Source organism: Liolophura sinensis, chromosome 7 (assembly GCF_032854445.1).
Source record: "Liolophura sinensis isolate JHLJ2023 chromosome 7, CUHK_Ljap_v2, whole genome shotgun sequence".
Classification (NCBI taxonomy): Eukaryota; Metazoa; Mollusca; class Polyplacophora; order Chitonida; family Chitonidae; genus Liolophura; species Liolophura sinensis.
Window position 1 is genome coordinate 13,589,936 of NC_088301.1, and position 16,358 is coordinate 13,606,293.

Below are 16,358 nucleotides of genomic sequence, written 5' to 3' on the forward strand. Positions count from 1 at the left end.
CGTACACTTTTCAGATTGGAGAGACGCAATGTTCTGTAGCGGCCAGGCTGTATCCGATGTATGGGGAAGGGTATACAGTAGCATCTATAAAGGCCTGTTTAGTACAGAATGCTGATATTTACGATACGGTGGCCTCTGATCTACCTAAAATAGCGATGACAGCATCGGCATTGTGGATGGTTTGTCGGCCGTTCATCTCTCCCGTATACAGCCACAAGCAAGTGTGGTGAATAAGTAATATAAATATGATGCTTTGTGTATGCTTGGGGCTTTACGTCGTACAAATATGATGCTGCGCAGCACTGGTAATAGGCAGAAGACATACAGTCGTAGCCAGAAAGGGCAATGCATCATTAGCGTCTCTGGGGTTACTCTGTGGCTAAAGGATATCATAGACCTAGGAGGTTTCTGGCCTGTTTACGTATATATGAGCTAAGACAATACAATGAGCAACTGGTGCATTTGTCTGATTACTATCCATGAACTATGCAATGCCACGTGTCTGAACAGGCGTTGATTTCAAACCACACGTTTCAAGAGATTTGAAGTAAACAGCATTTACAACATTTTTCTTGTGATATAAAAATATGATTTTTATACATCCAAACAAGCTTAAATCGCAAGCGAGATAAAGGCAATCAAATAACTGGAGTTGAACGATAATGGAAACGACCATTATGCGAGCGGGTTACCGCCAACAGCTGGGAAATCCCGAATGTACTAAAAAAATGGCTTTTGTCCACATACCCAAAACGGGAAACAGACGACGTAAGCAATCGTCCGGAAGACTAAAAATTGGAGCAATATGATTGGCTAAAAACCAGAGGTCAAGTGAAATATTTCTGAGGCTTTCCTATCACCATGGCATTGTTATTTAAAAAAAATAGTTTTGACTTCATTATTTGTTGTTTAAAATCCCTTTATCGAAGGAGCAAACAAACCATTTTCCATTAATTCATATGTGGAATTATGGGTTGTCATTTTCTTTTAAGATGATGTGTCTGATTTATTTCTATCAGCTACAATACAACACTTCTAACAACAAAAAACTTTTTAACAGCCACATTTTAACAGTTGCACAGCTGTAAGCTGAATATATACGATAAAGACAAAACTACAGATTAATGAATTTAAAGGGATATGTTTTGAAAAGTATTCGATCAATGGTTTGAATATTATAAATTTGCACAGATGGTGCGCTTCTATAGAGCACCGTGTCACTTCAATGGAGCACATAACAAGGCACGCTACGAAGGTAACAAAATGAATCGAAATTATTCACATCTTCAGGCCAGATAAAACACTGTGCATGTCCCAGGGCAGATGTCTGACAAACCCTTTATAAGGCAGTACATCTAGCGTCATATACATAGGTAACTGCAACACTTACTAATTCATTAATAATGAATCCTAAAACAGTATCACGCGATACAAAAGAAGTATGCCTTAATTAACAAAGCCAATTATTGAATTTAATTACTTAACCTGACAAAGATCGATACTGCTGATTGAATTTCCTCAAATATCACTATCAACTTGGCTTCTCTACTTAAGCTCGCTAATTGTCCATGAAAGAGATGGATCCAAAGAAGATTCCGATGAGTCATGAAAATTCTTCAAAACTTCAACCCTTTTAGACCGGTGATAAGAAAAAAAAACTCTACGTAATGCGCACCGAGAAAGGTATATAAGACTGCCGTCCAAAACATGTCAAAATAAACACTAAGGCATTGACATGTGCCAGCACTGATGTGTTGAACAATTTATACATGAATGTTGCAGACCTGTATATATCAGCCTTGAAACACAAGGATGGGAAGACCAGGTTCTCTGGCAGTTGAAGATACAGTATCAGCTTAAAGCTGTTGTGCCAAATTTCTTTATACAAGGTTAACACGTTTGATCTCGCGCCAATACAACGTGAAAGCAGACTACAGGTTGCACAGAGAACACAACGGTGCACGCATATACTGTATTTCGCTTTAGTGTACTTGCCATAGAATGCCAGCACTTGGCAAATTTAAGCATACCCCTTTGTAATCACAATGGCAAAACCTGCCATAAAAGAGCATGGCAGTATACAGCGCTTCACTCTATTCATTAAAAGAAAAGACTGCAGATATTATACTTAGCAGACTGAAGCAGACGTAAACGTCAACAACCATTTTCTGACGCTCTTAGTAACTTTTATAAAATCAACTTGTAATCTTTTAGAAGCCATGAGATACGTCATTTTATAAATATTGGAAACACGATGTCGCGTCACTCCTACCCCACGCACACAGGACTAAGGGGTAAAATAGGGTTAGCATGATGTTATTGGAAACAGCAGCGTTCCTGGGATGTAGAAACAACTCGAGCCTCATTGATTAAAACGATTTTCACAGTGTATGCGACACTGCTCACTTTCAACTGAGATACCACGCTTATGCAGCATCAAAGGTCATATGTTTTATAAACTTTATGTAGGACACTTTATCGATATATATACTTTTAGCTTAATGTTACCTTCTTTTTTTAATCCTAAACATTCCCGGAAACTCCGTAAAACCTTACCCGTAGCTCATTCTCAACAGGCCCACTCTGTAATGAAAACAGACGCTCTCAAGAGCACTTTGTAACACGTTTCCGTTACCCTACCCCCTGCAGCTGACACCCTCAGCATTCAGGTATTTACTCGTGTGGCTTTTGTGAAAGGCTGTTTACTCACTAATGGCAGTATCTTCGTGTTTAGGTATCGAAGTACATGTATGTACACTTGGAGAAACAAGCCACTGGGTATAACCACCAGCAGACAGCCAAGTGAGTATCCAAAATGATATAGCCACCAATCCAAATGAAGTGTTGTCACATGAACACTATGGTGATAGATAGCCTTTTCGTGATTTTCTTTCGTTTAACAACTCCTGCTAAGTGCATCAAGGAGAAACTAATTTCCTTCTGATAGGAAGAACTAGGGTCCAGCCGTGAAGTCAGGCATTCGTGAGCCAATCGTGTATCACTCGTAGACAATGAAGGAGAAAGTGTTTCCTTAAAAACAAGAAACCACGACAAGATTACTGAGATACCTTTCTCCGCGCGATGGCGTTTCGGGTCTACGGGGAATTGCCCATAGCTCCATAAGTAAGTAATACGTCATCGTAAGGCAGACACGATTACATAGTTTTAAGCCTCACTTATCTCACCACCACTGGCGTAAAGCCATCTATATGTATTTATTTCTTAGATTCAAACTGGATCAATGTGCAATTAAGTTTACGTCTGCTTTGCGAAATAGCTCCCTACGGTGCGACAGTTTCGATACAGACTTCCCTTTATTGTCTGCATGACTTAAGACTTATCTTGAGTTCCTCACATCAACAACAAATGTATGTTATGATGGTCCTGGGAAATAGCTCTAAGAACGTTTAAATTGGAAGTTTTTGTATTGAGTTAAAAGCATAGTAACTATATCCGTGATTTCGGTAAGAAGACAAAGCGTGTCAGCTGTACAGCTAAGGCTTCCTTGTCTGAAAATAGCTTGGCAGATCCACTCCACAGAGCCCTGCACCAGGTACATCATGACTGCAACCTTCTTTCCAGCCAGCGCCGTCGTCAAATAATTAAAAAGGGAATGCCCTTGAATCCAGGGTGGGAAACGATCGCAGTGAAGGGCAAAGTATAATTCTTACTTCCTGGTCTTAATTGAGTCAGGGAGTAATCAACACGCGAAATCCATGATTGGTTTCACAAAATGGGCATTAATTAAGCATTAAGAGACATCAGAATGTGTACCACTGAAGCACTGCGTAATAGCTGCACAGTTTTAATGTCACGAGCACAGAATCATACATAACAAACCATCTGTAAAAGTTATGCTTCGTTATTCAGCTAAAGCAGAAACAAAGTCTTCGATATATTTGCAAGAACATGAAATCCCGGCTGAAGGCTTTTAGCGAGAGATGATTGCTGTCCTGTTGAGGGAAGCACACCCAGTCAATATGAGCAATGCGGCGACAAGCAATTAAACGAATATTTTCGTGACCCGGCGCAATTATCGGGGGACGAGAGGAAAGCGAAAAACGCGCGCTGTGATTCCGAACAGGTAGAGGTATCTCCGGGCAAATATGTGAGCGACCTTGGTAGCCAGATTATTGGAAAGGTCATCCACGTTGACCCGTCGAGCCCGAGGCCGCGTTTTGTCTCCAGAGACAGACAGTAAAATGTTGGCAATAGCAGAGCTAGCCCGCTGGAACAGCTACCCTGGGAGTGGCATTACATCCAAGAACAGGGCATAACCAAGCCTCGCACGATTCGTTTGGGTCAATGGACGCGAAATCCACAGTCTCCGAAGACGCTTTTGACCCAAGCTTACAGCCTTCTCCCCCGAAGCGAGAAAACTCTGGTTCAATTCCAAGTCAGATCCTACGTCCAACGTCAAAATTGACAATCTGGGTTCGCCTTCGTGTCACGAGGGCTAACTGTCCCAGTCTCGTTTGCTGAGTGCATGAAGGTAGAATTCTACCTCCATACTGAGTGCAAAGGAAGAAGTACCAAGATATCAAACTTCAAGATTTCAATCTTAAGCACGACCCAAAATAAGACTGAACCCAAATCTACCTTATACACATTTCTTAAATGTATTTATTTATTTATTTATTTATTTGATTTTTGTTTTCCGCCGTACTCAAGCACATTTCATTCATAGGACGGCGGCCAGCATTATAGTGGGAGGGAACCGGGCTGAGCCCGGGGGAAACCCACAGCCATCCGCAGGTTGCTGGAAGATCTTTCCACGTACATCCGGAGCATTTCTTAAAAGTTGAGTGGGGCGTTTGACGTTTTGTTTTCCAGTTCACGTTTTCGAACCATCTAAAAATGTTGCGTCATATATAAGATTAGTATAAGCCCTTGTAACGTAGAATATGCCGCTGTATGTTTGATATATCCACTGCAGCAATGTCCGCAGGAAAGGACAGATTTGCAGTGAACTCTTGCAATGGAGGTCACAAGTACAGGTCAATTGTTTTTGCTTTGTCAGTGACATTAGAATATCTGTCCTCGACAATAACATAAAATACCACATCATTTGTGTTTGCACATTATACAATCTTTGACAGTTAAAACCAGATGGTTCAAAAGGGCTGATACCTTCGTGGGATGTGATTAAAAATCGATCGTTGGTTAGCTGTTATATCATTAATTATGTAGACTCCAGTTTCGAGCGGTGGCTTGGGAGAGGGTCTGACCAGATAGCATGATGGCAGACAATTACTGTCGCGCGAGTTAAAAACTTAGCCACACAAACGTAGTGAAGGAATCATTAAAATGGCGTGCATTTACACAAAAAGAGAGGAGACTGGATTTCACAGATCGGTGTCAAATAAAGGTTAGGGAAAGTATGAAACCACCATAATGGTAAATGGCTACATTCAAAAATACATTCAAAAAACGTCACCCAGACAACAGGCTTTCTGATAAAATTAACAGATTACCCCTATGAGTGTATCGTCTACAATGAACCGATCTAATCCCCCGTTCATTTTAGTTACATTTTCTGTTGCCGTTTGGGACTGCCCTGTTCTGTGTTGTCTTCTTATTGGGTGGTATCATTTTGTAGGACAGACTTCAAAGATTCATTCTGGGTATAAGCTTATAAAATTGTGTTTTTCAGGAAAATAACTCGGGTGCACACCCATGCAAATGACGTGATAAATCAGGATTCATTGACCTTTTTAACCCTTTCAGCTGTTTGTCAATTTTGCGATAATTTCAGCGGTCATCCCCAGTCAGGAATTTGGGTGGAGTTGTCTCAGGGGATTGGGATTATCAGGCCTGGAGCTCACAAACTTAGGTATTGTAATGTGAGGCTAAACGCTAACATGTAAGTAAATGGAAAGTTAATTCTGGACGGTAATCAGATTGGGAACAAGATGGCCGCCAATCAGTACCGCCATTTCACTCGGCCTCACCCCGCACTATCTCGGTTACTGTTATGTAAGAGATGAACAACCCCTGATTAATGACAGCTGACCGAGATCTGGCCCCTGATATATGCAGCAAATCATCAGTAATCAGTCACATCGTTCTCCCACGACCACGATGAATGCACAGAGGAGGGCTATATCTAAGCCACATGTGAAATGTCACTGCGTCATCAAAAACGACATATATCACTCTACGAGGAAGGCCCACCAAGCATACGCATTAAGTCTGACGTCGTTGATTCATAAATGAATCCCCGCAAGCGCCCATCGATGATAGCATCACTTTTGTGAATAAGTAATAGTACAGAATTATATAAAATCCAGTGAATGGGTGTTTTGATCTGACTGATTGCCACCATAATGGAAAACTGTCGAATACCGCAGTAAAGGAATACATATAGAAAATCTGAAATCGGAAAAAATTTTAATCTATTAAAAAGGTGTAAAGCTGTCAGAAATATGAAACATAATTCATGAGATTGAGATATGACATCTCTGTACACGATGTTATAAGAAGAAATTTACAAAAAGGCTCGTTCAGCCATAATAATTACATGTCATCATCATCATTAATATCTGCATACAATATGCCATCAATGAAAGACAAAATGCTTACAGTTTACAACTGTAATATTTAAGTCTTTCTCAAGAACCATGGAGATTCCGTTTTTACTCTGTTGTTCTTTAACACGTTGCTGTCTATCAATCATGACTTAAGTTCCAACTCGTCTTTGCTATTGGTGTCTACATCTAAATAAGCCGGTGTTTCGCAGGGTGAATGGCATCACGGGGTGTTACAGCCCTTTGCTGTTTATTGGGTAGTATAAAGCATAAAGACTTGGGAAGTCGGTTAGGAACGCACTTTCACCTGAATTACAAATATACCCATTAAATCAAGGGTTCGTCCTTCACATATATTTAACATCTGTATTTTGTATCAGAAATTTTAGTATCAGAATCTGAGCAGGCCTACTGTTCATCAATCTGTGTCGCTTGAACAAGCCTATTAGGAAAGTGGAGTTATCTTCTCTTACTTCGGAACTCTTTTACTTTGTAAAATGACTAGTAAGATGACTACCTAGAACGTGGGATTATTTTGATAGTTCAGTTACCTTCTCTTGGTTCAGAACTCTTCTTTCAATTTGCTTCTTGTGATCTAAGCTCAACATCTACCAGGTAGGTCTGCTCGGTAAGTGCTGTTGCTTTATAGGGAACGAGTTCTGCATGAGAGGGGCTGCACAGATTGGACCGGAAGGAATTTAGGCGGGAAATGTTCCAACAGTAAATGATTCGAATTATACAGTGACTAAGGCTTTCTACCGCTCTATAAAAAGACGACTCTTCGGTACATGAAGATGCCGTGAATATTTAATCTATGCTGACGCACGTGACCATGGCTACCTAGATGGCGTTGTCGATGAATGTATTTCCCATCAGCCACCGCGTGTGCGACATCATGGTCTTGTCAAAGCACAGCTCTCTGGCCAGTATGGAGTGCGATTCTGAAGTACGCCATCGACTGCTAAGAATTTACCCTTCGATCACCCTCCGATAGATTCAGGATATAATTCTGCGAGGTTACCATGGTGACAGGAATTACTTGGGGACTCATCCCTACACATGAGCCGATAAGTACGCTAATCGCACTTGTCACGCATTATGGAGGAAGATAAACATAAACACGTAGGCTACATCCAGCGTATTGGCTTAGCGCGCCAATATCAGAATATCCTGAAGCAATAACACTTCAACTACAGATATTCGCCACAGAATATTTGCCCGCATAGCCTCTACACAGAGATGCAATGCAGGACATCCAGCAATAAGCAGAGAAAGTCTTTTCTCTATACACGTATAGGTCAATACCAATATACAAACGTATAATGTATATACTACAGCGTGTATGGCATATCGTATTTCGCCATGACAACTCTGCATAGCAACCGATGCCACGTATCCTTCACTGCACAAACCAAACTGTTGTCGGCATATCTAGTAACCCAAACCAAGTATCTAGTCACCATTGCACTAACCAACTGCAAATGGCGAATTATTTACTAGTCTTAAAGAAGCACTTCGTCATGTCAACACTACACAGATTGCAAAATACCAAGCAAAAAAGTTGCTACTGCACTGATCCCTACATGTCGAAGTATCCAGTAATGCAAACCAAGTATTTTCGCCCTCACAACATCGCACCGGTCTACATGTGACGAAGTATCAAGTAGTCAAAGCCTCAGAGGTCGGCATATGATAAAATATCTTGAGGTACCTAGCAATCCGAACAACTTACTTCGCGACCGAACTTCACTATACCGATCAATAATATTTTGCCATCGCAACACATCGTACAGATCACATTATATATCTAGTATCTAGCAATCCAAACCATGTATCTTATTATTTATATATTTATTTGATTTGATTTGTGCTTTACGCTGTACTCAAGCATATTTCAATTATATGATGGAGGCATTATGGTGGGAAGAAACCGGGCAAAACCCCAGGGAAACCCACGACCATCAGCGGGTTACAGTATCTCATTATGTCAATAATGAACACTGCACATGCATATAAGCATATGACAAAGTATCTAGAAATCTAAACAAAAATATGTCACCCATAAACCATGTCACCACTGCACATATCAACAACATACGGCGAAGTATCAAGACAACAGTACACATATGAACAATATGCGGGGAATTATCTAATAATCGAAACCAAATATTTAATGAATACAATACCAACCATATCAACATATGCCGAAGTACCTAGTAATCCAAAAGAAATATCTAATCAAGACAACACTACACATATGAACAATATGAGGCGAATTATCTGGTAAACCAAACCAAATATCTCATGACAACACTACAGATATGAACAATATGAGGCGAATTATCTGGTAAACCAAACCAAATATCTCATGACAACACTACACATATGAACAATATGAGGCGAATTATCTGGTAAACCAAACCAAATATCTCATGACAACACTACACATATGAACAATATGAGGCGAATTATCTGGTAAACCAAACCAAATATCTCATGACAACACTACACATATGAACAATATGTGGCGAATTATCTGGTAAACCAAACCAAATATCTCATGACACCACTACACATGTGAACAATATGTGGCGAATTATCTACTGACCCAAACCATATGTCTAATCAAGACAACACTACACCTATGAGCAATATGTGGCCAATAATCTGACATAACAGCCAGACTTAACAGCCGGACTTAACAGCACTCTAAATAAAAATATGTTCCATCAGAACATGGATATAACAATAAGACAAACATCAAATTACGCGTACTCATATAGGCATGCATCAGGTTAGTGACAAAATACGCAAACGCGTTTACCAGCCACAGTTTGTCCCCAGGTTTACCAGCCACAGGTTTAGGTTACCTACATGAATTTAAGTCTTCAGTCAATTTACAACAACAGAAAATTTACAGAAATATTAAACGGACCCGTGGGTGTGAAGAGAATAAAACTGTCCTACAACGCCTACTATCAGTCTCATTCAGTGTAAAACGGCGGAAACACAGTGTTAGTATGAATCTAAAATTGTGAAAGGCGATGCGATTTGTTTTTGTTGAGGTTATTTAACGGGTTTTTGATGAGATCTAATTTATCGACAAACAGACAAAAGTGGTAAGAGATGAACAGGCAAGCATACTAGAAGTACAGTTACATGCAGAGGTGTGGGACTGACGTAAGTAATAAGACAGGAAACAGAACAGAGAGTAAATAAGAGACGTGATATGTCCGAGGTAAGTTTTCACATATATGTATACCTGTGCGTATATTTTTTGTAGCTGTTGATGATAAAGAGGTGTGTTGTTAGCGTTTTACAATAGAAAAAGGGTTTTCTGCAAACATACAACTGTATGACAATACTGGGTAAAGATCCGATAAGATTTATTTACAAACAACACGTAAATCTGTATAGGTGGTCTGCGTTGCCATGGCGCATGCGATGGCATGAGGTGCAATGAGTGCAGTCGACTGTACATCAGGTGAAAAGCATGCTAGGAAGTACGCTAGCTCAACAGGCAGTTGTTTTGAACTAGAACTAGTGCCGAATCGATCCACATGTACTGCCCAAGGCATAAAGAGCATAATGAAAAAAGAGAATGTCACAAGCGAATTTCACCCGAATCTCTATAAAAAAATTTTAAGTCAGAACATTCACTTATAATTTCATCTACAATGATAAAAGACAAAAAAATAAAAGGAACTGTATTGAAACAGAAACTATAAAAGAGAAATAAAAAAAATCAAAACAAAACCGAGCTACCATAAGACTATATATATATATATATATATATATATATATATATATATATATATATATATATATATATATACGAAAACTTAAATGTTTACTTACCCTTGCCGACATGGACGTTTGCGGCTTTTCGAGTAAGTCCCACACTTTCTGTCGCCATTTAGAGCAATAACCCGTCCCAAAGTTCTCTTCGTCTCGCATGCGCAAACTCTCCGCCTCTTTCCGTATTTCCTCGTAAACATGTTCTTTCTTTTGGTGATATTTATGCTGGCAGCAAGATTCCAGGTAGAGTTCATCCACTCCCCAATATTCTAGATCTTCACTGAACGACAGGACGCACATCTCCTCTACGAGATGTAACTTTCCGGTACGGTAGAAGTTGAGAATGGATGAGAAAGACCGCGGATGTCTGTCGAAGAAGTATTCGTTATCCACTAGACTGTAATCGTCACACAATTCCATGATAGACTCATGCGTATTACACTCCCGTAGCTTGCCCAGTCTCGTGTGGGGCATCCTATCCAGGGTGCGCCACAGCACTTCGTGTTTCACCCCGCCCACGTTCACAAGAACCCTCTTGCTGATCTTCTTGCTGTGCATGATTGCGTATGGATCAGGGGGACAGTCACTGGCGGAGGAGACATAGAACGGCCGCAGAAGAGTGGTCGACTCCCCTTGGTTCTCCATGTTTACAACAACGGACTGTTGTCCTCCCGCTGGCGCTGCTGCAAGTTCGCCTGCAGTTGCTGAAGACGGGAGTGCGCTGGCTGTAACGGGATACGCTGCTATTTTTACCTCGGGTTTGGAAGCCTCGCGCTGTCTGCGCACGGTCGTGTCCCGAGAAGATGCGTTAACCACGGCAGGATCACAAGATACCGAGGATTCTGTCCTTCTGCGGGCCCCCACGGGCCGACCGGCGCTACCCCGGGCCATGCTCGACACAGCCGCCCCAGACTCCCCATCTCTGCCCGTACCGGAACTGTGATAAAACATGGCAACACGGAAGTTAGTGGATCTTAGTAGCAACTACGCCTATACCACATAGACAAAGGCTACACAGCACATCCTGAGCCATCGTGACAGAGTCGGGCTTGAGAGGACATTACACTGTACTGTCACAGCCAGGTCTTTAATACGACACGCACCATGACACAGGGCAGTACAACAAATTGAGGGTCAGGAACAAAACTGCCCCCAAATTACAACAGCAAAAGCGTCTAGATAGATTGGAGTCGCAAAGAATGCTATATGTTTTGCGGTCAGCGCCATCTGTCATCGGCGACAGCAGAGAAGCAACTACAGAACCGTAGACAAAAATACGGATAGAGAGGGTGGCCACGTCATACTTACATATACAGAGGTTTGAGATAGTCTACAGTTACAACAACAATGCTGGATAAAGCAGAAACATCCAAACAAAATCGGTTAGTGCACAGAGAATACAGGACAGGTTCTAACTAGAGTGTCACCAGTGATATTCCTAGGTGTGGTAGCCGGCCAAATGACGTCAGTGGGCTAAGGACGGGCGTCCCTGGTGAGACTCAGGTGGACTGAGGGTGGTCATATATGAATCAGGAGAGGAGATAGGGGAGAGAGAGATCACCAAGAGACGTCACAGCCAGGTAAGCGAAGACAGGACGTCATAACCTGGCGTCTAAGGTACACAGCAACGAGGGGGAAAGCAGTGTTCACACCGAGAACAATGTAGACATCAAGAATAGAATGTTGACATCGAGAGTAATGTTGATAAGGAGAGCAATGTTGACACCCAGAACAATCTTGACATCCAGAACTGGACATTACCTGCTTATAAATAGACCGAGAGTGCAAACAATTATGCCATATGTACGCATCAAAATATATATTTGGACGTCTATCGATTCAATGGCATGGCTAGTAGTGGTACATGCCTCTCGCCTTCGCTCCCATATTTCACGCATGTAATGGCTCTGGCCTCGGCCATTATAAAGCATTGGAGCGAAGTTGACAGGCATGCATGACTAAATGGAGCTGTGTGAAAGAAATACCTCTACTACAGTAATGCTAGTTTAAATACGTCTAAAATTTTAATAATGGAATACTTGCATGTAAGCGTTCGATCGACAGCCTGCCATTGAAAATAAAAGGAATGTATACCTATGATTTCCACTCACCTCAGACATTTTCTGAGAAACATTGACTTGTATGAGTTCCTCGATAGAGCAACTTGCCTTGTTCATGTATGAATTATTATCACTTTAGTACACAGGCAATTAATGTAATTATGCTTCACACATTGGCCTTGTCGACTGACGGTTAAACGGTCGCCCTCAGAGGGACAGCACCTGCGTCATATAGATTAGCCTACACAGACTGACCGTGTCGGGGCCTGCCCAATCTGTTACCGCTGTCCTGTGGACCAAGCACAGCCACAGTTGGTATGGTTTGTGGTACACCTATTTATTTTATCGCGGGGGTTGGGGGGGGGGGGGCAAGAAACGCGCGGCTAATCGGACCGTCTGCGCGCTGAAAGGCTTTTCCTGCCACCTCCGCGTGGACAGTTCTAATCATGTCGCTGTAATACAATGACTATTTATGCCAGCTGTAACTGACGAACAGAAAAATTAATCCCGCAGAGTTGGGTCTGAAAACTGATCTTCAAAGTTGGTTAAAATACTGGTACCGGCGATGTGTAGCTAACCGAAAAAGCAACCAGTGTGTGTCGATTTAAGCAACACGTGGAGATCCATCCCGAGGTCAGGTTTTTAGTGGGCCTGTAGGTAATAGATGACCTGTGGATTTCACCACACTTGGGGACCAATAATATCCCTGAAGCTGTCATCTAAACTGTGCGGAGGTAGGCCGGTGCCATCTTTCACTTGATCCAATCGTTTGTTCAATCATTGTTTATTCCCATCTAAATAATCATTGGGCTAACCCTATCCTGTGCTAATTACACCTCAGCCCTGGTCATCACGCACTGGTCAAGCGTTCGCTCGGTCAAAATCAATATACACTGATCAGGGCTTCGGTGATTTCTCGCTCGGCAATGCCTCTATTCAAAGGCACCGGATAGATTCCGCTGTTCAAATTCACGCCCAGGCTGGATCAATTCAACAACTGGACGCAGACTTCGCACCGGTATTTCACTATAAATCTTCTTTCCAGGCGACCGTATCTTTTTTCTTGCCTTGATATTTTCCCAGGTCTAAATTAATGTGCTATCCTACAATATAGCCGTCTAGTTGTTATACCATCTCCTATCCTATAAATACATTCAGCTCCCTAAAAATTATGCATCAGGTTTCAGTGATAATGTACTTTACGTTCGTATATATTCTCATAATCTCCTCATAATAGACCCTAGCAACACGCCTATAACTGCCAACGGCGGTGCAAACGTATGAACTGAACTTTCAAAGCTGCAGTTTTCCACATATTTTTAGGAAATTATAACAGATATTCTTAACCTGTGATATATTGATCCCCACACAACGTGAGCCATAAAGCCGCATTCCGCCGCGCTGGAGCTCTCTCTAGAGTTTTGGCACAACTGCAATCTCTTCACACGCAGCGGAAAATCGAACGAAGGAGAAAAAACGGCGGTATAAGGAATACCTCGAAGGAAAATGGCTGTTTTTGAATACTGAAACTTGCCAAGTGGCAAAGAGCCAAGTTATCATATTTGTCATTTGGTCATTATTGGGAACGACTGGGTACTTAGGTCTGTAATTGTCACTGTCAGTTAAAAAAAAAATTAACATTTTACATGAAAAAAAAACGTTTCGACGTGATGTTAATGTGCAGTGATAATCGATCCGACATGACGCGGTTTAAAAATTGAACAGAACAGCATCCATTTCAAAGTGTGCATTCTGGCTGTTCTCCCAATGTGCTGATATAGCTTCTCGCCACCATCGCCAGAGAGGCCGCCATGAAAGTATTGATTATTTCAGTTTTAACCGTACATATTTATACGCAATGTAGAGAATCTGTTCTGGCCTTAATGTCTCGAGTTTTTCACGGGACAGCGTTAATCGTCTTACCATAACGGCACTGGCTTTTATAAATTATACGGTCGGCCAAATATGGCTTCCACTCCGCTATTCCCTAGAATTGGGTGTGTGAACCACCTGTTCGGGTGTTTACATTTCGCATTTCTATTGGTGCTAGTGGGTTTGGCTTTTTTTAATCTTAATGGTAAAGGTGTATTCAGCACATCAGTGAGAACAACCATAGTGTCCGATAAACATTGGACGACGGCGCATAGCGACGACTTGTAGCCTGTTTTAAGGGGCCTCCTTTTTGTGAATGAGCTTTACAAGTGCGCATATATAACAATGAACTATTATCATACGGATCTAGACAAGGTGGATCCTGTCCATGTGGATCCTGTCAATGTGGATCCTCATGTCAATTAATCAAACCAGTCTTCGTTCAAGTTACATTTTACACCAGCATTTATCCATGTACTAAAAAGCCTCAAAGGTTCAGTAGACAGGTCATGTCGTCCACGACATTTATCACCGTCTATCCAGTAAACAGACACGCCATATATATATATATATATATATATATATATATATATATATATATATATATATATATACCCAAAGCCCTTAATTCTCAATGACCTAAACTCCTTCTATCTATATTACTTTACGTGGCACGATTTTCGCTTGTTTAAATTATATGTGCCATTGAATTGTTACCCATGCAGGAATTGCCTTCAAACATAAACTCTTAACTACCTAGGGTCAGTGTTAAAAACATACCCTGCCGGTGTTTGGCCATTCCTTGCCCTATGCTCCTCAGTGTTTAGCAGTGGTTCTGTAGAGTCGGTCGTTAGATGGGTCATGATGGGCCTTGGGACGCATTTCTTCAAGTCCAGACAAGGATTAGTGGTCAATAGTTCGTGGTCGCACATTCATACAACGCGGAGACAGTTTTCACATACGTTGTCCAGTTAAGAGTTTCAAATCCAAAGAGGCAATTCCAGTTTGTTCACGTCTCATTTAAATTGGTTTATCTGCTTTTTTGTATTCGACAACATGCCATTACCACCCAAGCACAAAGCACTGTCACACAAGATTACGTACAGGTCAATTCCGTTGTAAAAAAAAAAAAGGGGGGGCCAGAATATTACTTCTGGCCATGAAGTCGTTGGTGAAGTCGTACTCGAGGATAGTGTCGTCTTTTCTCAGCTGTATTCCATTGGGATGGATACCGTCGAGGAACATGGCGGTTCACGGGCAGCTAGGCTGACGAGGACTGCCGTCTGACAAGGACAGCGCGTTACTGGGACTAAGTCAAAGCAGCTTCGGCCATACCCGGGCTTATATCGACCACTGTCCCAAAATGTCCAAGCTGTCAGAGTTTACACACCATGGTCATACTAATACTGGTTAAATTTCAGAGAAAGATATCAAGATATTCTGAAGGTGTTGGCTTATATTTCTACTCAGAAATCGATAGAAAAAACGGGAGAGTCCCGAGCTTAGCTGCAGCAGGAAGAACGACTGGCTTTGGTTACCCAAAGGAGAGTTAGACTTACTTGTCAGAAGCCGCGCATGTGCTCCTCTAAATCATTTAAAATGCTTCCCAGAAATCCAAGAGCAAACGTAGCAACACCACGACAAAGCCGCTCGGTTGTTTGGAAAATGTTCGGAGAGTGAAGGCGATTTCTTCACCGCATTCAGCGCCGTGAACGATGTCTTTGACTTGTGACTGTGACTGAGATTCCATTTATAAAATCGAAGTTCAAATCATATATATATACTTATATTCTCCGTCATGAAGATTGTTTTACTGAAGGCTGTCTTACTGTTCTGTTTTGTAAAGTGCAAATTGCCCTCCTTGTCGACTGTAGACGTTCTTATCTATAGAGTACCAGAACATGAGAGGAGAGTTACAAAATCTCGTGTCATTTAGTGGATCGGTAGACCGTTTGGTGTATAGGACGGTCAGTATAAAGGCAATGACCAGTCTTGGCAAGCTCATCAGCACACTTCGTCCACAAATCCATCACAAGTTGTCCACAGTCCTCCTAGTCAGCGGACGTTAAGCCTGATGTAGAGAAGACACCGTCTCCACATC

General features: G+C 41.6%; 1 protein-coding gene across 1 annotated transcript in view; it reads right to left on the minus strand.

Annotated features, from left to right (window-relative positions):
- Nucleotides 1–16,358, minus strand: part of LOC135469782 (uncharacterized) — a 126,662-nt gene that overhangs the window by 44,205 nt on the left and 66,099 nt on the right. The window contains exon 3 of the mRNA XM_064748377.1: nt 10,386–11,262. Within this exon, the coding sequence (XP_064604447.1) occupies nt 10,386–11,262 (877 nt within the window). The remainder of the gene's footprint in view (nt 1–10,385; nt 11,263–16,358) is intronic.